The following is a 25,272-nucleotide window of genomic DNA, read 5'->3' on the forward strand; positions in this document are numbered from 1 at the left end:
GTGTTTAGGCATAATATGCCAGCCTTTGAACTAACCTTTCCTTATTTATGATGTGATTAGCTCGATGCTAACTTGAATGGGAAAATCCATAGACACACTAACGATTAGCATTTACAGATTAATTTAAGATTTACAACGTCTTTTTATCCAGCAACAAAGGTTCACATCAGAGATATTTAATACTATTCATTCTTACAACAACTGAACATAAAATACTCACTTGTTTTTGGGGGCATAAAAACAGAGTGAAAGAAACGTGTCTTCTTATGTCCGAACTGACTACGGTAACACCGAAAGGACAAAACACACGTTAGTGCAACTTATTCCAACCACTAGAGGGCCCCCTTTGCTTGCTTTGAACAACTGAACATCACATATTCTTGGTCTTATTAGTATTAGTACTTATTAGTGGGCTTAAGACTCCTGTCAGTCACTCACAAGCGGAAATAAACTGGTGTGGACATAAACATAGAGAAAAGTACCGGTCTTTTCCATGGATATTTTCATTTTAAATGTCTTCAGATGGTGGGGTTGAGAAGGACAAAGTTGTTTGGAAGCACTGCAATGTGGAATTATTTTTATCACCGGAGTACTTCAGGTCTGAAATATCACTTAAAGGAAATACATGCTGTTGATGCTGGCAACCCCCCCAATATAACTATGTGATTAATCGCAGAAATCCATGTGATTAATTGCGATTAAAAAATTTTATCGCTGCCCAGCACTACTTTAAAATAATAATAGAAGAAATTACAGATAAAATAAGGCCTGTGCTATGTTCCATTGCATTTCAGTGACCACCTCTTCTGTTTCTGTGTGTTTTCATGTAGAAAGAAGCCAAAGGGGGATTTTAAGTGAAACCTGAAAGTTGTATCTGGAGGAAGACCAAGACCACCTGATTCCAGCAAACATGGATGGAAAACCCACCTGTGACCAGTGTGGGAAGGCTTTTACCACAGCAAATGGCTTAAAAATTCACCAACGCATCCACACTGGAGAAAGACCATATGACTGTGATCAATGTGGAAAGGCTTTCACCACAGCAAATTACTTAAAAGTCCACGAACGCATCCACACTGAAGAAAGACTATATGACTGTGACCAGTGTGGGAAGGCTTTCACCACAGTAAATGCCTTAAAAATTCACCAACGCATCCACACTGGAGAAAGACCATATGACTGTGACCAGTGTGGAAGGGCTTTCACCACAGCAAATTACTTAAAAGTCCACCAACGTATTCACACTGGAGAAAGACCATATGAATGTGACCAGTGTGGAAAGGCTTTTCCCACAGCAAATGTCTTAAAAATTCATCAACGTATCCACACTGGAGAAAGACCATATAATTGTGACCAGTGTGGAAAGGCTTTCAACACAGCAAATTATTTGAAAGTCCACCAACGCATTCACACTGGAGAAAGACCATATGTCTGTGACGAGTGTGGAAAGTCATTCATTAAATCAAGTTATCTTAAAACTCACCAACGTAGCCACACTGGAGAAAGACCATATATCTGTGACCAGTGTGGAAAGGATTTCAACACAGCAAATTACTTAAAAATTCACCAACAGATTCATACTGGAATAAGACCATATGGCTGTGACCGGTGTGAGAAGACTTTCACAGCCTTGTCGTCTTTACGTTCTCACCGCCGTGTTCACCACAAGCAGGTGATGTACTCATGTGATAAGTGCACGAAGATATTCTCGTCATCCTTCTCTTACCAGTGTCACCAACAGACCCATATTGGAGAGAATCCTGACCAGTGCAAATTCTGTGACAGATCCTTTATCACAGGTTCACAATTTATCAAGCATGAATATGTAAAACATTGCCATTGTCATTGAAGAACATAACATGCGCACACTTGAAAACCCTCAGTCTGACTTGTCAGTGTACATCAAAGTTTTTGTACATATGGACTGACAGACAGATGGACAATACCCTTTGGCCAGTGTCGCCGAGGGTAAAAAACTGAACAGTTGTTCAAAAATAGTAAGACTTTAGGGGGAGGTCCCAATATGGCTGTGTAGAGCAACAGCATCTGAGTGAATGGGACAACAATTCCCCCAAAGGTTAGAGAAGAATGATTAAAACAACTTCAAATTTACACAAAATGTGCAGGGGATGAAAATAGAGAAGTTTAAGGCTAAAAACGATGACTGAAGAACAGAGAAGAGTTTATGATGAGATGACTGATGGGGAAAATGCAGATCTCACACAGCTTGGGCAAGTTCTAGAGGGACTCACTGCTATCGCGAAAGAATATACAAGACCTCAAAAAGGAGATGGAGCACTTCTCACAATTCAAGGATGAGTTTAAAGAGGTGAAGCGAGAATTTACTGGCTTTAAAGAGGAAATGAATAGAAAAATGGCACAAAATGTCGCAGAAGTACATCGACAGTGGCGGGAAATGACTGAGGCTCAGGTGCAGATAACAGCTGGAGGAGTGGAACGTGAAAGCAAAAGAAACCATCTTATCCCTCTTAAAACAATTGCAACTGTAAGAGAAATTAACCCAAGTGGAAGGACATGGAAGAGTAACTGTTGGACTTATTTAGTATGATGTGAAGGCCTAACTCAGGTCTTCCCCAAATCACTTGGGGGGTGGAAGGGGGGGGGGGTGCCATCCCCCCACTCCTACCAACAGGGAGACATGGGCCTTTTTTGTTGTGGATCCCAGTTACTATGTTCACTCATTTGTTTCATGTTTGTTCATTGTGCTTATGGAAAACAATTAGTTGATAAGATTACTGTGAAGATGGTGTTGAATATTAATGGTTTAAATAATGTCCAAATAAACCATGAAGTGTTAACTAAGTTTAGACAGGAGAATGTCATTCTGTAATAAAGTATGAAATATTAATAAAGATAATATAAGGATCATTTGGATGGGTTTTAATAGTATTGTGAGGAATAGCTCATTGAATACAAACTGTCCACAGTTTTTCACACATAATAATGAGACCCTAAACAATCTCAGTGATGTGGCAAATGGGTTCAACAATTTTTTTGTAGGTGTGGGAGCAAACCTGCAAAAAAGATACAGTCCACCATTAAGAGGGTGGGTGAAAGTTGAAGCTTTTTCTGAGATAAATCGTCACTCACTGTTTCTGAAGGCCATTGATGGAAAAAGAAATTATTGACATTGTCAGAAAGTATAAGAATAAGACGTCCACAGACTGTCATGGCTTTGATATGGGTTTAATCAAAGACATCACTGACACTATAGTAAAATCATTCACTCATATTTGCAACTTGTCTTTTGAAATTGGTGTGTGTCCATCTAAAATGAAAATCACAGAAGTCATCCCATTACATGAGATCAGAGATTCTTGTCAATTCACTAACTATAGGCCAATATCACTACTTTCCCAATTCTCAAAAATATCAAAGAAGTTTTTTGTCAATAGGCTGGATAATTTCACCAATAAATTTAATTTGCTCACTGAAAGTCAGTATGGATTTAGACCTAATAGATCTACTTCTTCGGTATTAATGGGATTAATAGAAGAAATCACAACTGCTATAGATAAGAACCAACATCCAATAAGAGTAATTACAGATTTGAAAAAAGCCTTTGACACCATTGATCATCACATATTGTTAAAACCGGGAAAGTATGGCTTCAGAGGGACTGTTCTGAACTGGATTAAGAATTATTTACGAAATAGGAAACTGTTTAACAGATGGGTGAGTGTAAATCACCTGAATTGAACATTACCTGTGGAGTCCCACAGGGGTCAGTGTTGGTTCCCAAACTGTTTAATTTATATATAAACAACATATGCAAGGTTTCAAAAATACTAAAAATTAGTTTTGTTTGCTGATGATACTAGCATTTTTTGTTCTAGAGAAAATGTACAGAGTCTTATCAAGGCAGTCACAACAGAGATGAATAAATTAAAAACATGGTTTGATTTAAATGAACTATCAATGAATTTCCCCAAAAAACAAAATGTATGCTGTTTGGAAAGTGATGAACAAATGCACAGGTAAATTTAGTGATAAAGTTAATATACAGGGTGTATTAAAAAAAAAAACTATACATTTTGAAAAATTACCCCCAGTTCTGCATTTGATAATTTTTGACATTTTCTTTTATGAACATTGGTAGGTAGGGGATTGGTGGATATTTGTCCAAATTTACAGACCCAGGTTTTCATGCATGATTGAGCAGGAGCAAATTGCACAATCCAAGTCAAAACTGGTTTGTGTGAAGTAGCGGCGGGATTTAAATCCAATCAAAGGTGATTCCAAGGTCAGGCAAAGTTAGGGCCCTAACCCTAACTTGGCTATAACATGGCTTCCATATACTTTGACTGAACTCATATACTGTGTGAAATCTGCACATGCATATCTTTAATGTCAGCAAGATGGGACAATGCCAGGATTGATCAAGATCATCAGACTTGTGACAGAATGGTTTAGGGACAATGAGACATCATTTTCACACATGGATTAGCCTCCATAAAGTCCAGACTCTAATATGGGATGTGATGAAGACTTGATGCAGTGGTCTGATTCTCCATCATCAATAATCAGAAATTGATGCCATTATGGATGGAAAAATATTATGAACCTTAATGTGACACTACATAAGTATTATGTGACAAAAAAGATGTCACAGTGAACATCTCCTGTAATCACAACCAAAGGTGGTGCAGTCAAATAATGCATGTGCAAGTTGTTTTTGGGCCGGGCAGTGTATATAAAGATATAAATTTACAAACATAGATCAGAACTATGTATATTCTTTGTGACATCTTCTCACTTGACTGTTGAATTATGAATCTGGTTTTCATGGCAATTTATCATAGCGTACTGTCTTTTCCGAGTTTTTATAAGCTTTCAATTTAAACCCCTATTAATATTAATATTAATTAGTTTTATAACAACTGTGATTTTCTTCTCAACCCCAAATGTGAAGATGAAAAGATGTGAGTATTTTAGATGTATTATAATAATACCAGGGGTTTAAATTTAAACCCTCTCCTCAACGCTTGGCCTGTGTTTGGCCGCCATGAAAATGCAGTGGATGAAGTCCTGCGCCTGTTTGGACGTGTACAAGGGCAGCAGGGGGTTGGTGGGCTGGGTGGTGAACTTGAATATCGCCACCATGGCCTTGAATTCAGCCCAGGGAGACTTTTCTGTCAGCATCTGCACCACTGTACAACCCAGACTCCTGCAAAAAGACGATTGGGATCAGTTTAATGGAACCGACAGTTGAAGAGTGAAGATAAAACTGATGATAAATCTGATTTCATGCTGATTCATCCAGGTGTCTTTAGCTAGATGAAAAATACAGTGGACAAATTTCGCAGAATACACTTAAACTATCTGCATGGTTTGAATTTAACCATCTTTGCCTCATCATAACCACATAATTTTTAATAACACAACTGTGTTTTCACACTTATTTATATAAGTATATTTCCTTAATTATCATATTGATTATATATTGTCTAACACATATTGTACACATTGCTGTTTTAATTGTGTCTTAATAGAATGTTTAAATTTGTAAATTTGACCGCTGCATCAAGTCTTCATCACATCTCAAATTAGACTCTAGACTTTATGGAGGCTAATCCTTGTGTGAAAATGATGTCTCATTCTCTCTGAACCATTCTGTCACAAGCCTGGTGATCCTGATCAGCCCTGGCATTGTCCAGTCTTTCTGACATTAAAGATATGCATATGCAGATTTCATACAGCAAATGAGTTCAGTCAAAGGATATGGAAACCATGTTGTTGACAGCAGGACAATTCTAGGATGAGAGGTTTAGGGGTGCTGAGCACCCAGAGTGCTGCTTGGCCAGGCAAGAGAAATTTCACTGTTTTGTACATTTTAACACAATTTCAGACCATCATTCATTGTGAAAGAAAAACGTAACAGTTTTGGGTCGGGGAAACTGTGACTAAACCATCAAATCTGATAAAAGTTATTTAAATGATGAGCCACAAAAAACAGGAATGGATTGAAATCATAAAAGCAACATACCCTAACCCTAAATTCTGGAGGAAGGCATCCTCCATTTTGATACAGTAGCTCCTCAACACATACAAAAACACAAGAATGGGTTTAATTCCAGAGGAATATTAGTGTGAGAGCTACCAGATCTACTTCAAACACTGTCTGTACATTACAGTACATTCACTTTACATGTTCTATCAGTGGAACACTTATAAATCTGTTGTATAAATGTACATAAACCCGTTTATATGTGGTATTACACTTTATCAGATACCTTCAAAACATCAACAAACCAGCACTTTTGTTATTTGTTTTCCAATTAATCATATTAAAATACATTGTATTTAACATATTTAATATCTGAGACTGATAATTTCTAAAAAAAATTAAAAAATTAAAAATTAAATAGATTGTAGATCAGTGTATATGTTAGAGGTAATATTTTGTTAAACCCACTTTTATTAGTCTTTAGTACATTTATTTGTGTATTTGGACCCAATCAGTTCATAAAGTTTGACTTTGAACCCTCCAGGTGCTGCAAAGCTATCTTTATATTCATTTTGACAAAAATCAAGTGGATTTCTCCAACCCGTTTTAATTCCTGCTTAATTTGTTACGTCTATAACTAGTTACGCCACATCATTTGCACATATAAGCTCAAGACTTCTGATGAACATTTCTCTGGGTACGCCATAAATGTTTGTCAGTAGCAGCGGTTCTAGTCCATACTGAAAATATGTCCAAACTTTGAGTCGATTCCCTAAAATGTTCATTTGTTCGTTGCTGGGAATCAATTTGGGCTAAAAAAATGGGCTAAAAATGCCCAAGGTTGACAGTCTATGATCCAACAGCAGAAGGATGAGGTGAACTCTGTTCTTCACATAAACAGACTCATCCTCCCAGTGCTGTGTGGAGGACGCATTTCAACATTCAACTCAAGATTTGAATCTCTGTTACACACAACATTTCACACTCCTTCATCACCATAACCTGTTGGAAAACAGTCAAATAATGAAAGAAACTTAACATAAGTGAGTCTATGTTTTAATAACACTTAAGAAACACGCAGTGATGCACGTGATAACGCATCAAATCAAGACAAAGTCATATTTCACTGATACAGACGTGACAATAACAACCTGAACTGATAACCAGAAAAAGTGAAATTAAGAAGTAACCAAACAAATATTCTGCAGATGCCATTAAAGGGTGATTATAGTAAATACTTTTGTCTCATGTTTCAGGTCCACTTTAGAATTGGAATAAAACGAGGCGATAAAGTAGAACATAGAACAACATTACATGACAAAGTATCTGTATCAGTTCCATTGATGTCCTGAACTTTCTGATACATCAAGTATTCTTCTTTACCACACATTCATCTGCAGTTCAACACATTTTCAATCAAATCAAGCACATTCTGCAGGTCAGGGTGAGACCTGCATAAAAATGTTGAAACCAGTTTAATGTGAAGGAAAACACTGGACTGGACCGGTACCAGATTGGACCACTAGATGGAGCACTGACTCATTGCAACATCATCTGACACTCACTCTGTCATGTCTCCTCTGGTGGTAGTGAACTTCCTCCTTGACTGGAATGTGATCTCCTTCATGTTGTTGGCCTCAGTTTGAGACTAAACCACTACCAGCTCATCAGTCATTCTGTCTCATCCATATTATGTTCATCATGTTGTTTATGACTGATGCAAAACCACATGAATTCAGGACTCTGACACCTTCAACAAATGTTGTTCTTCAGGTTGCGCAACAGTTCAATCACACATGCACAGTTGGTGGAAAAAACAAAACAAAAAAAGAGTAAAATATTTTGGGGGATGAACTTAAACTGCACAGAACAACTGTGGAAAATTATTACAGGCGTAGCTGGTTTCATTAGTGAACAATGAACTGGTGTGAACCTTAACCAGCAACAGAATCACAACAAGTGACTGATTAAACATCCACAAAGTCAATCAGAAGTAGTATCCCCATTGAAACCACGTCCTTGTTGACCTCCACTAGTTTAACGTTACATGTTGAGGCAGGTTGAGGTTCTGTAACATCACTGTTTTGTGAAGGTGGTGCATTAGAGCACACTTCTTTACTTCGAGGACAACAAAACACAGCTTTCAGTCTGGTGTTTGTCTTCACATCTGGACTCTATGAAGCCAAATCTGGAGGTTTTTAAGTTTGATGTTCTTGTCAAAAGAAGTCAGTGATGCTGGTTCAGACTCTGTGTTTCTTCTTGTCATCTGATACTGAGGTACTTTTTGGTCCAGATATTGAGGATTCACATCTGTGCTGAGGATAGGAGAGAGCAGAGGATGACAAGAATCTTTTTTTCACATCTGCAACAATCAAACTGTTTTGGTGTGTTATGACACTGATTGTTTCTACTAGTTTCTAGAGCCTTACGTTTTGTACAATTGTTCAGTTTTTGTCTTTTGTGGAAATGTTTGACACATTCATGTTTGGTACATTGTGTCACAAGATCTACACTGGTAGGGTTTCTCTCCAGTTTGGGTCCGCTTGTGACACTTGTAAGAGTTGGACAACCAGAGTATCTTCGTGCGCTTATCACATGGGTACATCAACTTCTTGCGGTGAACACAATGGTGAGAAAATAACGCCGACAAAGCTCTGAAAGCCTTCTCCCACTGGTCACAGTTTTATGATCATTCTCCTCTGTGGATGTGTAGGTGGGTTTTAAGTTGACTCATTCTTGCAAAAGTCTTCCCACACTGGTAACAGCCATATGGTCTTTCTCCACTGTGAGTGTGTAGGTGTCTCTTAAGGCTACTCATGTTGGTGAAAGTCTTCCCACACTGACCACAGTCATATGGTCTTTCTCTGCTGTGAATACGTAGATGTATCTTAAGGTTATTCATGTGGGTGAAAGTCTTTCTGCACTGATCACAGTAATAAGGTCTTTCTCCAGTGTGGATGCGTAGGTGTCTCTTTAGACTACTCATGTTGGTGAAAGTCTTCCCACACTGGTCACAGTGATATGGTCTTTCTCTGCTGTGGACGCGTAGGTGTGTCTTAAGGGTATTCATTTGGGTGAAAGTCTTCTCACACTGGTCACAGTAATATGGTCTCTGTCCACTGTGGAGGCGTAGGTGTCTCTTAAGGTTCAACATGCTGGTGAAAGTCTTCCCACACCGGTCACAAAAATATGGTCTTTCGCCACTGTGGATGAGTAGGTGTGTCTTATTCATGTGGGTGAAAGTCTTCCCACACTGGTCACAGCCATATGGTCTTTCGCCACTGTGGATACGTAGGTGTGTCTTAAGGGCAGACAGTTGGGTGAAAGTCTTCCCACACTGGTCACAGGCATACGGTTTTTCGCCACTGTGGACGCGTAGGTGTGTCTTAAGGTTATCTCTTCTGGTAAAAGTCTTCCCACACTGGTCACAGTCATATGGTCTTTCTCCGCTGTGGACACGTAGGTGTCTCTTAAGGTTTTTCATGTTGGTGAAAGTCTTCCCACACTGGTCACAGTCATATGGACTTTCCACTCTGTGGCTTAGTAGGTGTGCCTTAAGGCTATTCATTCTGGTGAAATTCTTTCCACAGTGGCCACAGTCATATGATCTTTCTCCACTGTGGATGCGTAGGTGTGTCTTAAGGTTATCTCTTCTGGTGAAAGTCTTCCCACACTGGTCACAGTCATATGGTCTTTCTCCACTGTGGATGCGTAGGTGTGCCTTAAGGTTATGCATTGTGATGAAATTCTTTCCACACTCATCACACTCATATGGTCTTTCTCCGCTGTGGACACGTAGGTGTCTCTTAAGGTTATTCATGTTGGTGAAAGTCTTCCCACACTGGTCACATTCATATGGTCTTTCTCCACTGTGGACACGTAGGTGTCTCTTAAGGTTTTTCATGTTGGTGAAAGTCTTCCCACACTGGTCACAGGTGGGTCTTCCATCCATGTTTGCTGGAATCACGTGATCTTCACCAGATACAAATTTTAGGTTTCACTTAAAATTCAACTTTGGCTTCTTCCTACATTAAAACATAAAGAAAAAGAAGAGGTGGTCACTGAAAGGCAATGGAATGTAACAAAACAAACACATCTCTTCAGGAACAGATTAAGCAGATAGACAAATTTAACCAGTTAGGTAATAGACAGGACATTTTCAAGACAACCAATATTTGATGGTTTCTCCTTAAGAGATGTGTTTCCTGTATGAGACCAGGGGCCTGTTGGACAAAACTAAGATTCCGACATCCAGGATAACTGACTGAGCTGGGTTCAATGAATCCAAAACAAGTGTGTCCAGGTTTAATTGGTTGCACAAAGACCAAGCCAGGATGAGCTTACATGGATTCACCAAGCCAGGTGCAACTAATCCTGGATAAGTGCATGCACGCAGCATCCTAGTTAGACCCTGCCATCAATCACAGATTCACCAATTCACCATGGAAAGTAGAGGGGCGTACCTTTCCCCGTTGGAGGCAGAACTCCTCATGGAGGCTTATGAGGAGGTCAAGGACCAAATCACAAAGAAAGGTAACACCGCCACAGTTATAACTAGAAAAGCACTCGGAGAGCGCAGACCTCCGCCAAGGCAGATCAGTGCCCCCCCCCCCCCCCCCCCCCCCAATCACCATCAAAATGTAATCATTTGTTCCTTGTACCAATATCAACATTTCCTGAAATTTTCATCCAAATCCATCCATAACTTTTTGAGTTATCTAGCACGCAGACAGACAAACAAACCAACACTGGCAAAAACATAACCTCCTTGGTGGAGGTAAAAAATGAGAGACAGCGTGGCAAAGTATTGGAGACCGCCTGAGTAAGTACATAGTGCACAAATACACAGTCACTGCTCCACTGAAACCGTCACTCTGATAAATAGATGAGCTCACTGACTTCATTGAATTTCCCTTTGGGATGAATAAGGTTTATCTTATCTTATCTTATGATTTGGAGCGTGCATTTGTGGAATGAGCAACACAGCTAAACGTAGGGGTAACGCCCTCAAAAATGTGCCAAAATCCCCAGTCGTACACCTGTGACTGGCACAGACCTTGCAGAGTAAATACCAACACAAGAATATTGCAGGAAATTTAGGAACATTTTTTTGGGCGTTACCCACACGTTTAGTTGTGTTGCTCATTCCACAAATGCACAATCGTTATGAATTGTACCTCATTGTAAAGGTGACCAATCAGACTTTCCAGCGTTATAAATTACACCTATTGGTATATAAATAAATAAATAAATAAATAAATAAATAAGTATGTGTATGTATGTATGTATGTATGTATGTATGTATGTATGGATGGATGGATGGATGGATGGATGGATGGATGGATGGATGGATGTATGGATGGATGGATGGATGGATGGATGGATGGATGGATGGATGGATGGATAGATAGACACCAGAACGACAAGATGGTGATGGCCAATCAGCCTGACATAGTGGTGGTGGATAAAAATCAGAAGACAGTGATAGTGATAGATGTAGCAATCCCGAGTGATAGCAACATCAGAAAGAAAGAGCAAGAGAAGCTGGAAAAATACTGAGGGCTGAAAGAGGAGATAGAGAAAACGTGGGGTGTGAAGGCAACAGTGGTACTAGTAGTGATTGGGGCACTAGGGGCAGTGACCCCCAAGCTGAGAGGATGGCTCCAGCAGATACCAGGAACAACATCAGAGATCTGAGTCCAAAAGAGAACAGTCCTAGGAACAGCTAAGATCCTGCGCAGAACCCTCAGGCTCCCAGGCCTCTGGTAGAGGACCTGAGTCTGAAGGAGACACCGCCCAGGTGGGCGAGAAGAAGATATATATATATGTGTGTGTGTGTGTGTGTATGTATATGTGTGTGTACATATATATATATATATATATATTTATATGTGTGTGTGTGTGTATGTACATATATATATATATATATATATATATATATATATATATATGTACATACATTTATATACACACACACACACACACACACACACATACATACACATTAAACACATTAAAACAGACAACTCTCTAGTGGTGCGTAGTGCAAAACAGTTTAAAAGAAAAGTATAAATATATATACTGAATAAAAACACTACTTTTATGCAGACAGAGGGGGTTGTAAGTAATTCAGAAATGTTGGGACACCTGTAGGAATTGGTAGCACCAACTTTTGAGGCTTGATCAACCTCCATTGCTGCAGAACTGCTTTAAGTTGTTAACCCACTTCTTGTTCACCTTTTTGTGTAATTCTGAAATGTACATTATTTTTCAGTTTTGTTTAACCTTTCCTTTTATTTATTTTTTTTTGTACCTCTGGCAGTTCACCGCTTACCTTTGTACCATTTCAAGGTGTTCATTGGACTTGAACTGCTTAAATTTCAATACAAAACTTGAAAAATTGGGGTGTTCTAAAAGTTTTGACCAAGTAGCGTGTCTGTCTGTCTGTCTGTCTGTGTGTGTGTGTGTGTGTGTGTGTGTGTGCTGTCAAATGATTAATATTTCATTTTTAATCACATTAATCCCAGGGTTGCTGTGGATTAATTTCGATTAATCTTGATTAAATATCATTCATTTTTAATCTATCTTAATCACGTTTCATTTTTCATGAGCAAAATGGGTCCCAAGATCAAACACTGCACAGCAAGGAACCATGCGCTGAGTGTCATGTAGATGGTTTGTGCAGCCTTGCGCTTTTTACAAGTGGAGGCTTCCTTTACTCAGTCAGTGATGCAGAACAACCAAACAAGCCCACAATTTGCCGCACAATATGGAGGGTGTGTCTGGCTATTAAAGCACTTTCAGATGTCTTCATCTCCTTCCCTGGCCACAGAAGACTCCGTGACATCAAAGAGGAGTTTTATAGGATGGCAGGTAACAAAACCTACAAATGAAAGGACGACTGTTGACAGTCAGAGCAGGATACTCATCGGTTTGTATTACAGGTTTCCCCAATGTCATTGGTGCATTGGACTGCACACACAGCAGGATAAAATCCCCCTTATGAGGTGGATTTTGTGAATAGGAAATCCTTTCACAGCATTAATGTTCAGGTGAACATGACTTTTTGATATTTTCAAATAATGATCACTGTGCATTGCTTGTGATGTTCATTGATTGGTTTAAATAAGAATCAAACACCTGGCCAAGCGTGTTAAATGACGCCACTACATACACTATCTTGCCAAAAGTATTGGCTCACCTATCCAAATAATCAGAATCAGGTGTTCCAATCACTTCCATGGCCACAGGTGTATAAAATCCAGCCCCTAGGCATGCAGACTGCTTTTACAAACATTTGTGACAGAATGGGTCGCTCTCAGGAGCTCAGTGAATTCCAGCGTGGAACTGTGATAGGATGCCACCTGTGCAACAAATCCAGTCGTGAAATTTCCTCGCTCCTAAATATTCCACAGTCAACTGTCAGCTGTATTATAAGAAAGTGGAAGTGTTTGGGAATGACAGCAACTCAGCCATGAAGTGTTAGGCCACGTAAACTGACGGAGTGGGGTCAGCGGATGCTGAGGCGCATAGTGCGAAGAGGTCGCCAACTTTCTGCAGAGTCAATCGCTACAGACCTCCAAACTTCATGTGGCCTTCAGATTAGCTCCAGAACAGTGCGCAGAGAGCTTCATGGAATGGGTTTCCGTGGCCGAGCAGCTGCATCCAAGCCATACATCACCAAGTGCAATGCAAAGTGCCGGATGCAGTGGTGTAAAGCACGCCGCCACTGGACTCTAGAGCAGTGGAGGCGCCTTCTCTGGAGTGACGAATCGCGCTTCTCCATCTGGCAATCTGATGGACGGGTCTGGGTTTGGCGGTCGCCAGGAGAACGATACTTGTGGGACCGCATTGTGCCAAGTGTAAAGTTTGGTGGAGGGGGGATTATGGTGTGGGGTTGTTTTTCAGGAGCTGGGCTTGGCCCCTTAGTTCCAGTGAAAGGAACTGGGAATGCTTCAGCATACCAGGACATTTTGGACAATTCCATGCTCCCAACTTTGTGGGATGAGTTTGGAGCTGGCCCCTTCCTCTTCCAACATGACTGTGCACCAGTGCACAAAGCAAGGTCCATAAAGACATGGATGACAGAGTCTGGTGTGGATGAACTGGACTGGCCTGCACAGAGTCCTGACCTCAACCTGATAGAACACCTTTGGGATGAATTAGAGCGGAGACTGAGAGCCAGGCCTTCTGTCCAACATCAGTGTGTGACCTCACAAATGCGCTTCTGGAAGAATGGTCAAAAATTCCCATGAACACACTCCTAAACCTTGTGGACAGCCTTCCCAGAAGAGTTGAAGCTGTTATAGCTGCTCCCTGCTTACCCTGTTTCTCTGCTCGTGCCTCTGAGTTAGCGTGTCTTCGTCTATTTTTAAGATGCCTCACTGCAGAGACTGCCAGGAGCACCTGCAGAAAATTGTGGCACTTCAAACAAAGATATTTCTACTAGAAGAGGAGAATAACACTACGGTACCGTGGACTCCAATTGTGAAACTCCCAGCAAAGAAGATACGCTATCAGTTAAGTGACACTTCGATGCTAACACCGGTAGCTGTACCTAATGGTGACAGAAAAGCCACTGCACAGAAGAGATGGAAGAACTGTCACAAAAATGATAAACAACCCGGGATAGACACTCCACACGGGTGGCCGTCACTAGCTTCCAGCGCTAAGGCTAACGCTGTTAGCCAGGGAGCTAACACCCCAAAGCCGCTGTCAGCACATAGAATCCCGTCTCTGCTGAACAAACCTCAATATGACCCGTTTCCCCGGTCATCAACCCCATGCCGGTCGGACAGGACAAGGCGCCGGGGAGGTGGGGGAGCGCTGCAGCGGGACAGGACGAGACGAGACAGCACTGTGCTACATCAGAGAGCTAACGGTGGGAAACGGCGCACTACCAGCAGGCTGAAAGAGAATAACAGGCCGCCCCAGCAGAAACAAGTAAGTCAGCCAACCACACTAATAGTAGGAGACAGAGCTGTGAAGAACATCTACCTTGGTAAAAGAAATACCAGAAAATGCTGCTTCCCTAAGGAGATGATTTGGGAAATAACTGGAAAAATCCCTGAAATACTGTCTACAAACCAAACCGCAAACAAGATCATAATTCATGCAGGAGAAAATGACATTTCTAGACAACAGACAGAGACACTGAAGCAAGACTTTAATGAACTGCTAAAATTGCTGAGTGCCATAGACATTGAAGCATACATCAGTCGCCCCCTACCACCAGTCAATGGCAGAGTCAATCAATTTAGCAGGCTCCTGGCATTGAACAGATGGCTGTCAACTGCTTGCCTGAAGCACAAGGTGAACTTTATTGACAACTTCAATGTTTTCTGGTAGAGAAAAAGGCTTTTTCAGCGAAATGGAGTGCGTCTGAACAGACATGGAGCAAAACTGTTTAGTTCACACATCCACTACTCGATCTGCCATCCAACCGTGGCAAAGCATCAAACCACTATGGTCCCGCAGACCAATACTGCTCCTCCACCACAGACCATCAACGTGGCCCCACAAACCACCGAGACACCACTAACCAACGTGCCACAGGGGTTGGAGGAGACATCACAGGACGGACCCAGCACATCACCATCAACACCTGAGGAAGAACAACTTCCAGAAACCTCGAACCACTCTCCCCTTTCCTCCAGCTCCCCCTCACCTCTCCCCTGTTCGTTCAATCCCAGGATGACCAAATTAATAAATGCCGGTCTTACTATAGTAGCGAGCCCACAGCTACTGTGCCCAGAACCATCACACCCCCAACACACTCCCTTGGCCAGTCCCAAACTGAAGCCCAAATCACCAAAGACCAAACCCCCACCACCACCCCCAGTTCCCCCACGGACTATGTGGAAGAAGAAGAACAACTGTGGGACTTCAGATCTGCACAGACCTGCCCCGGTCACCAGGCAACTTCTATTAGAAGACTCTGTGCTTCTCCTGAACAGCTGTGGGACCCTAAACCCGCACTGCCCCCCCCTGGTCAGTGGAACAACTATGGGACCTCGGACCTGTACTGCCCCCCCCGGTCAGCGGGCTAACTCAGCCGAACGACTACGGGACTCTAGAATCATACCTGCCCCCACCGGTCAGCGGGCTGCCTCCATTCGAAGATCCTATGCTGTCCCTGTTTTAAATACTAACAGACCAAGAAAACACTACTCAGATTATAGAAAACACTACTCAGATTATAGACACCTTAGAGTCATCAACACCCATCATAGACCCGATCCACAGCCCATCTCAGAGCACCTACAGTTAAATGTAGGGTTGCTAAATGTCAGATCACTGACTAATAAATCCTTCATAATTAATGATCTGATAATGGAAAAAAACCTACACTGTATGTTTCTAGTGGAGACATGGTTAAACAGTGTCACTGGAGTAGCAACGCTGATAGAGACGTGTCCTCAAAACTGCAAACATTATCAGTCAGTCAGACATAATAGAAAGGGGGGTGGACTAGCTGCCATTCTATCCACGTCACTTATATGCAGTGACATTGACTTAGGTGAATTTACATCTTTTGAATATCTGGCTGTTGAATTCAAAACACAATTATCTCTGTTTGTAATCACAGTATACAGACCACCTAAACATTCTTCACTGTTTTTTCAGGAATTCTCAGAGCTGATCTCACTAAGTATCACTAGATGTGAAAGAGTAATAATACACGGGGACTTAAATATTCATATTAATAAGAAAAATTACCCCAAGGCTTTGGAGCTTATGAACTTAGTGGACAGCTTTGGACTAGAACAGCATGTAAAGGATCCCACACACAAACTTGGTAACACCCTTGACTTAGTGATAACAGCAAGAGTTAACATCGACAAGGTTACAGTAACCAAAGTGCCCATATCTGACCATCACTGTGTGTACTTTGACGCCAGCCTGATGTTAACAGAGACCAGAAAACAGGCTGTAATCAAAAAACAGGTATTAGATGACAGAGCTGAAGAAAAGTTTATGAACATAATGCGAACAGTGGCACCTAACAACCTAGACTGCTCTTTAAATTCCATGGTGGACAATTTTAACAATGCACTATCATCTGCTTTGGATGCTGTTGCTCCGTTAAGGGTTAAAAGGAAGTCGAAGGTCAGAATTTCCCCATGGCTAGGCAGCAGCACTGTTAGTCAAAACAAACAAACCTGTCGGAGAGCTGAGAGAAAATGGAGAAAAACCAAACTTACAGTTGACTATGATGCATATAAACTTGCAATTACCACCTATAATCAATCCATTCGAGTTGCAAGAAAAGATTACTTCTCCAAAATTATCACAGAGAATGCTGGAAATTCCAAAATATTATTCTCCACTATCGACAAGCTGCTCAACACACCCCCCACCCCACTACAGCCCTCCACATCCAAGTGTGAGGAGCTTGCAGTGTTCTTCAAGGACAAAATAAGTTCAATCAGATCTAGCATTAATTCCACCACATTAACAGATGCTGTCTGCAGTCCTGGTACTGTGACCATGGGAAAATTCACCTGCATTACATCAGCAGAACTCTACCGAACTGTCAGGGAATGTAACCCCTCAACCTCATGTGTCGATCCAATTCCCACTGCATTCTTTAAGAGAATATTTGACAGCATCTCAGATCATTTACTCCAAATCATAAACAAATCTCTTCATACTGGTATCTTTCCAGATGCCTTCAAAACAGCTGTTATCAAACCCTTACTAAAGAAACCTAACCTTGACAGTAACGCTATGACCAGTTTTCGTCCTATATCTAATCTCCCATTCATAGGCAAAGTACTGGAAAAGATAGTCTCTGCTCAAATAAATCACTATCTCAAAGAGAATAACATCTTAGAGGAATTCCAATCAGGCTTCAGGGCTGGTCATAGCACTGAGACCGCCTTCACCAAAATAATCAGTGACCTCAGGCTCAACTCTGATGCCAACAAAGTCTCAATCCTGGTCCTCCTTGACCTAAGTGCTGCATTTGATACAATTGATCATGACATCCTGATTAATCGGCTAGAAAAGCTCGTAGGTCTCTCTGTCAGTGTACTACAGTGGTTCAAAACGTATATTAAGGGAAGACAGTACTACGTCAGGCTTGGAGATCACGTGTCAAACACACATGATACATGCTATGGGGTTCCACAAGGGACCTGCCTGGGTCCACTACTATTCTCCTTATATATGCTACCACTTGGAGATATCATCAGAAAACATAATGTTAGCTTCCATAGCTACGCGGACGACACACAAATATACATCTCCGCAGAACCCAATGACGTGACAGCCATCCATTCCATTACAAACTGCCTCACAGCAATGAATCAATGGATGTGCAGGAACTTTCTGAAACTGAATGAGGAAAAAACTGAAATCCTGCTTGTTGGCCCAAAAGCAAAAAGGGAAATGCTGATGAGTAGGATGGGCAAACTCACTTCCTGGATCAAACCAGAAGTGACAAGTCTGGGAGTCATTATAGACTCAGACTTAAACTTTAAGTCCCACATAAAGAAAGTCACTAAAACGTCATTCTTCCACCTCAGAAACATTGCCAAAGTAATGCCGGTTATAAATTGAAAGGATGCTGAAAAACTGGTCCATGCTTTTATCTCCAGCAGACTGGACTACTGTAATGCACTCCTTACAGGTCTCCCAAAAAGCACCATAGACAGACTTCAGCTGATTCAGAACTCTGCAGCTAGGTTATTAACCAAAACCAAGAAGAGAGAGCACATTACTCCAGTGTTGGTTTCCCTGCACTGGATACCGGTAACCTACAGAATTGATTTTAAGATACTACTCCTCACGTATAAAGCTCTAAATGGAACCGGACCAAGTTACATTGCAAACTCACTGATCAATTATGCACAAACTAGAACACTGAAATCATCAAACGCAGGGTTACTAGCGACTCCCAGAAATATTACAAAGAAAATGGGGGACGCAGCCTTTACTAACTATGCACCAAAGTTATGGAATACAATTCCAAAAGACATTAGAGAAGCCAGTTCACTGAATATATTTAAAACCAAAATTAAAAACATTTTTATTCTCATTAGCCTTTGAAAGGAGATAAAAATGGGGTCACAATTCAGGAACCAGGAATGTGCGGTTTTTATTTTTATTTTATTTTATTGTATTTCTGTTTTTATTTTTTATTTTATTGTATTTCAAATTTCATCTTATTTCTTGCACTTCAAAAATTCTATGCATAATCAAACATTTTAATGTGCGCTGCTTTTATTTTTATTTTTATTTTATTGTATTTCTCATCTTATTTCTTGCACTTCAAAAATTCTATGCATAATCAAATATTTTAATGTGCGTTGTTTTTATATTTATTTTTATTTTATTGTATTTCTCTCAAATTTCATTTTCTCTTGATGTATAATCAAATCTTAATGTATTTTAATATTGTATTTTTTCAATCAATGTGAAGCACTTTGGGCTACAATTTCTGTATGAAAGGTGCTATACAAATAAAGTTTATTTTTATTATTGTTATTATTATTATTATTATTATTATTATTAATATTATTAATAAAGGGTGGACCAACGTCATACTGAACCCCATGGACTAGGAATGGGATGTCACTTAAATTCATATGCGAGTCAAGGCAGGTGAGCAAATACTTTTGGCAATATAGTGTATGTTTTGCAGTCAGCACTTCATTTCAGGTCAGTTTAATGTCATGTTAACCATTTACAAACAACCGTACTCTATGTCAGGGGAATCAGGAATATTAGATTAATTGTTTCAACGCTAGTGAACTTTGTACTACAAATGTAATTTGTGTAGATTTCCTCGCAACACGCACAAATGTACAAATTCACTACCTGAGTAGAAGTACAGATACTTGTGAACAAAAGTCTGGTAAAAGTAGAAGTACTGGTTAAAGTTCGTTACTGAGTACGGTAGATGTTAAAAAAAAAAAAAGAAAGAAAAAGAAAAAAAAAAAAGGTGCTGGCTCTGAAAATGTACTCCAAGCATAAAATAAAATATAGCCCTCTGAAGGAAATTTCTATCGCCTGATTCTGTGCAAAGCTAAAAGAACCTCACATGCATTATGATGATGGAGATCACTTACTGTGCAGGACGATCCGTGCTTTCACGTCCCAGTCTCCAAACACCAGAAAAGTCTCCAGTAGAACCAGAAAAAGTCGATGGATTTGTAACTAATCGCTTTTGAAAAAAAAAAAAAAAAAAAAGTCGCCAAGACGATTTAAAAAGTTGCCAGACTTAGTGACAAAGTCGCCAAGTTGTTTTTGTTTTTCTCTCCATTGAGTCTGAACAGCAAACCGACACCCTAAAGTGGCCCGGGTGGAACTCGTCCGTGTCTGAAAGTTCCGCCTGTGCAGTGTTCCATGATGAAAACACACGAACCTTCTAAAGACCCACAGCCTCATCTGGACCGGAAATGACTGTTAGGAGTCAGTGGTCACTAATGGAGGATCCACTAATATATGGGTTAAAACAGTAAAGTGGAACTGAGCAAATGCAATAAAGAAAGTAAAACAAAACGGAATAACCATTAAAACAAGGAAAGAAAATTACAATAAAATTAAATAAAGTAAAATAAAATAATGAAATAAAAATTCAGCATTATAAAAAGGAAAGAAAACACAAATGAGATAAAATAATACAATTAAATAAAAAAACACACAATTATATGAAAATAAACGAAGTTAAATAATGTAATAAAAAAATAAAATCAGATGAAATTAAATTCTCTGTTTAGAAAATATTCATGCACATTAATGCTAATGATAAAATACTGTAAAGATAATGATATTGGATTTATTATGGCCTTGGTCCTGGTTTTGTACATTCCTTTACAACATTATAAACACACTGAGATGAAGTTGGACATAAATGGCTGTTGCATTTGTTTGTTCCATATATGTTCATTAAATCATTTCTGACATTTTATTGTGCTGTAGAAGAGCTGAAACATAGAAAACACTCACATCTGTTCATTTTCATTGGTATCATTTCTGTATCTGCTCAGTTGTTTCTGTTCATTCGTTAACAAACACTGATTGTAAAATGCTGATTTCTGACTAAAATCATTGTGGTAAAGTAACTAAAGATGGTGGTGTTTAGTGTGGCTGATCATGTTGCGGTGTCTTTGGAGGAGAAACAACACGTTCCTAATCACCACATTGGTGGTTCCATCCTTGGAGGACATGCACATGTCCAGGTGTCCTTGAACGTGGTATGAAAACTGGGCTCTGATTAGATTACAATCCTACTGAAAAATCCAATGTGGAAATCACGGTCAGTATGTGTTTTATTGTCAAGAATATCAAATTGAACAGTACTGTCAAACCATCACGGGTAGTGGCAATTCATATATGACACTGATAATGATGTTATTATTATTTCATATAATATAATAACAAGCAGGGTGATACAGTGGTGCAGTGGATAGCATTCATGCCTCACAGCAAGAAGGTTTGATTCCAACACCAATCGATGGGGATGGGACCTTTGTGTGTGGAGTTTACATATACTCCAGGTACTCTGACTTCCTCCCACCATCCAAACACATTAATTGGTTAATCTAAATTGCCCCTAGGTGTGAATGTGAGAGTTACTAGTTTGTCTCTTTATGTCAGCTCTGGGCCCATAAGTACCTGGGGTGGGTTCCAGCGACCCCCCTGACCCTAGTGAGGCTAAAGTGGGTTCAGATAATGAATGAATGAATGAATAATAATAAGTCTTGTTAATATGTATGTATTTATACAGCTACAGCTGATGTGAACCTCGATAAAACTTGTGTTTTTTAAAAACGTATTTGTTTTATAAAATAATTAAGTTTCACATTAGGAAAGAACAACATCAACAATTATGTACATTCATTTTATAATGACTTCAATAATCATTTGGTTAAACTATGTAGACTGAAAGTTGAGGAGGTAAAAGCAGGGGGTTATGGGAGCGGAAACAAGCACCAGCTGGAGTTTGACCAAACATAATGGAAGGGCCACTCAATTCATTTTCAGTTCATGTCAGTTCATTTGCTAGGATGTTCATGTCATGCAAAATGAAGATGCAATGAATAAATGAATTGATCATGCAAGAAAAAGACTTTCCACACTGGTCACACTCATATGGTCTTTCTCCTCTGTGGATGCATAGGTGTGTCTTAAGGTTTTTCATTCTGGTGAACGTCTTCCCACACTGGTCACAGGTGGGTCTTCCATCCATATTTGCTGGACTCAGGCGATCTTCACCAGATACAACATTTAGGTTTCACTTAAAATTCCCCTTTGCCTTCTGTCTACATCAAAACATAAAGAAAAAGAAAAGGTGGTCATTGAAATGCAATGGAATGTAACAGAACACATTTCTTCAGGAACAGATTGAGCAGACAGACAAAATTAACTAGTTAGGTAATAGACAGGACATTTTCAAGACAACCAATATTTGATGGTTTCTCCTTAAGAGATGTGTTTCCTGTATGAGACCAGAAAATAACAGATAATAACAGAGATACTGAAAGATGTTGAAAAATGTCAGGTTCTCTTCAGTGTTGGCAGATTCTTTAAATAGTTCCAGAATCACAAACACTGCAAAAACTTATTTAGTTTGATCATTGAAAGTAAATTAAGACCAAATCAATGTATTATTAGAGTCCAAGAGCTGAGAATTGGCTCCAAAGGCCTTATTGTATATGAAATGTTTTCTATTATTATTATTATTATTATTATTATTATTATTATTATTATTTTATAGTTTTGTAGGAAGTTTTGAGGGCCTGAAAATGTGAGAAAAGTCAGTACTTTTATTCTACAAGTGAAAATTGATGCAGATTCAACAATGTACTAATGAATTCATGAAACAGTTTCTTGGTTCATGACAAAACCTCAGAACTCGTCATGCTGCCACGATCCTATGATGTCACATAAGGTCACCAACTTGAATGGATTAAATCATCTGCTTGTTAAGGCTTTTCTGACCAAATTTGAGATGGATATGCTCAACATACACATTAAAACATTTATTGGTACAAATAGGTGGCGCTAGGAGTCAGATTCAATATTGTCATGTCATTATGTTCAGGGAAGGGCTGGGCGATAGGGCAAAAAATCATATCATGATCATTTTTTTCATATCAGAGGATGTAGATATGTATCACGACATAAATCAAATCACTATTTTTTGTCAAGCTTAAATTTCCCATTACACATAAGTTAGTCGTGAGGACATCAGCCAGTGAGTGAGCAAGCGAGAGAGAGAGAGACAGATAGAGGGAGAGAGAGAGAGACAGAAATACATATGTCACAGTACTTATGGAGAGGTCCCTCCCTCCACTGTTATATATTATTCCCCCTGCTTTATTCATCCCCCCAGCCCCCCATCTTAAGATTTACTAACCTCCGTCTTATGAACGTCTTAAGTTTCAGTTACATGGCCATGTGGTTTGCATGTATTAGTATTGCGGTAGGCACGGATCAACCCCCCCCAAACATTAGCATGTGTGCTGCAGCTGGCTCTTACACCTGTGCTGTGTGCGTCAACATAACTTGGCGTGGCTCTAGCGTGATTGGTTCGGTGCAGCACTACTTAATTATGATTGGCTGTTCTCACGTCTGTTAAAACATGGACGAATGAATTCTATCAAAATTATATTGAGCAGGTCTCATATTTCTATCAAGGAAAAGTTATATTGTGATATATATCATTATCGTTTTATCGCCCAGCCCTAGTTCAGGGTGTGACTCTTATCATACATGTGAAGCCATGATGATGTAAATATATAAATAATATCAAATTTGTAAATTCAAATTCTTTATTTATGTGAATATTCAGATAAATACTAAATTTGTTATTTTTCTCTTTACATTTAAATTTTCACTTATTTGTGGTTTTTCTGTGGTTTTTCTCTGCAAATGCTTGGTTTACTCACACATATATTATATTGATATTTTGTGCCACAGTACTGTGACAGTAGCCATTGCCTTTTTTTTTTTTTAATCTTGTGTGCTTTGCGATTTTTCATTGTGATTTGCCCTTGAGGGCCACTGTACTGAACACATCAAGTGACGACCACTCACCATTTCTTTTTTTTTAACTTTCTTTTTGGGACATTTTTTTTATTTTTTATTTTCATGACATACAGCAAAATAGATCGACTAAGGCATGTTAAAATTAGAAATAGCTATATAAATTTAATCCATTATTATGATTATGATTATTATTATTATTATCCCACGGTCCAGATGCAAACAGTGGAGTGACCGTGCCTTTGCTGTGGCTGGTCCAAATCTATGGAACTCTCTTCCTCTTGAATTGAATTACATAGTTTTTTTTTTCTTTTGTTCAGACAAGGTATAGTTTTTTGATGTTACCTGCTTGACAGTTTTGACTGTGTCTTCCAGTCTTCCTCAGAAGCGTTATCCAACGTACTGCTGACATCACAGTCGAAACTGTCAAGCAGGTAATGTAGAGAATAAGGTAAATAATGTAAAGAGATACTGTTTGAAGAAGGCCCTGCATGTGTCTTTCATGGAAGAAGGCCCTGCTGATGATTCTGCAGGCGCAAGCTTTTGTAAACAATTGTGAAAGGAGGATTCTCTGCTGGTTGTGGTATGAAGTTCCTTGACCCGGCTGCTGACCCTGCAAACCATGTTGGCCTTGGTAAGCCTGGTTGGTGCTGGCTTAATAATTTCTGGGCAGTATGCCCAGACCATCTAGTGAAACATTCGGCACAGCTGCGCTACTTCATTAAAAGAAGAACCAAAACAACTGAAAAGAAGAACCAAAACAACTGATAAGAAGACCAAAAGTGACCTTGAGTGTGTAGGCAGCAAGTAGGGTAAATGGCACAGATGTGCCTGACCAAAGATGGTTTTAAAAGGGAAGCTTCTGGGGGTAATAGAAACCGAGGGGTGGTTTCTGCCAGTGGAAAAGTACCCCGAATCTTCTAGAATGCTGGAAAAAGGGAATTTTGGGAGGAGCGACCCGGGGTTTTGTGGGAAATCACGCCCCGAGCCCCGAAACAAGGTATAAATGATAGGGGATTTTCGGCTACCCTTCAGACCATTCCTAGGTGTGTCTCCGTGTGTTTTGCCTTGCTTTTGCAAATAAACACATGTACGGCTCTGAAGACAGACTGGTTCGGCTCATCATTGTCTCCGACGAAGTTCTTCCCTGATCACCACTTAGACAGAATTCTGCAGTTTAAATTAGGTGGGGAAAAAGGTGCAGACCTACAATCGAGTCTCGTCAGTAACATCAAAAAACTATACCTTGTCTGAACAAAAGAAAAAAAATATAATGACATTAACAGAAGACAAAATGAACGTCATTA

The 25,272-nt window shown here is 39.8% G+C and overlaps 4 protein-coding genes across 11 annotated transcripts in view; 2 read left to right on the plus strand and 2 right to left on the minus strand.

The window, feature by feature from the left end:
• The window catches only part of LOC115435629 (zinc finger protein 239-like), a 72,205-nt gene extending 68,309 nt beyond the window's left edge, over positions 1 to 3,896 (plus strand). For all 4 annotated transcript variants that reach the window (XM_030158172.1, XM_030158175.1, XM_030158171.1 and 1 more), the window contains one exon: positions 831 to 3,896. In XM_030158172.1, coding sequence (XP_030014032.1) covers positions 911 to 1,849 — 939 coding nt within the window. In that variant the 5' untranslated portion in view covers positions 831 to 910 and the 3' untranslated portion in view covers positions 1,850 to 3,896. The remainder of the gene's footprint in view (positions 1 to 830) is intronic.
• LOC115435617 (aldehyde dehydrogenase, mitochondrial-like) overlaps positions 1 to 25,272 on the plus strand; it is a 534,672-nt gene that overhangs the window by 244,590 nt on the left and 264,810 nt on the right. The window lies entirely within an intron of this gene.
• The window catches only part of LOC115435619 (zinc finger protein 664-like), a 493,117-nt gene that overhangs the window by 209,031 nt on the left and 258,814 nt on the right, over positions 1 to 25,272 (minus strand). For 2 of the 4 annotated variants that reach the window (XR_003937716.1, XM_030158155.1), the window contains one exon: positions 8,490 to 8,576. The exons of the other annotated variants lie outside the window; for them this stretch is intronic. The gene's annotated coding sequence lies outside the window, so the exon portion shown is untranslated. Of the gene's footprint in view, positions 1 to 8,489; positions 8,577 to 25,272 lie in introns of those variants that run through there. 4 annotated transcript variants of the gene reach the window in all.
• Positions 8,592 to 22,252, minus strand: LOC115435631 (zinc finger protein 678-like). 2 transcript variants are annotated; one of them, XM_030158178.1, is made up of 3 exons: positions 22,064 to 22,252; positions 9,201 to 9,817; positions 8,592 to 8,870 (listed from the first exon to the last, which is right to left on the minus strand). In XM_030158178.1, exons 1-3 carry the CDS (start codon positions 22,164 to 22,166, stop codon positions 8,658 to 8,660), a joined length of 933 nt encoding a protein of 310 aa, XP_030014038.1. In that variant the 5' UTR covers positions 22,167 to 22,252; the 3' UTR covers positions 8,592 to 8,657. The 2 variants fall into 2 exon arrangements, with proteins under 2 accessions (XP_030014038.1, XP_030014037.1); XM_030158177.1 differs by lacking the exon at positions 22,064 to 22,252 and adding an exon at positions 20,044 to 20,162 and having other exon boundaries at positions 9,201 to 9,993.

This window comes from Sphaeramia orbicularis, chromosome 16, assembly GCF_902148855.1.
Source record: "Sphaeramia orbicularis chromosome 16, fSphaOr1.1, whole genome shotgun sequence".
Classification (NCBI taxonomy): Eukaryota; Metazoa; Chordata; class Actinopteri; order Kurtiformes; family Apogonidae; genus Sphaeramia; species Sphaeramia orbicularis.

Coding starts and splice junctions, on each gene's coding strand:
- LOC115435631 (XM_030158178.1), bottom strand. CDS start 22,166: ATGGATGGAAGACCCACCTGTGACCAGTGTGGGAAGACGTTCACCAGA. Junction 9,818..22,063: donor AGGAGAAAGACCATATGAGT/GTGACCAGTGTG, acceptor GACCATATGAAT/GTGACCAGTGTGGGAAGACT. Junction 8,871..9,200: donor GTGGGAAGACTTTCACCCAC/ATGAATAAGACA, acceptor ACTTTCACCCAC/ATGAATAACCTTAAGATACA.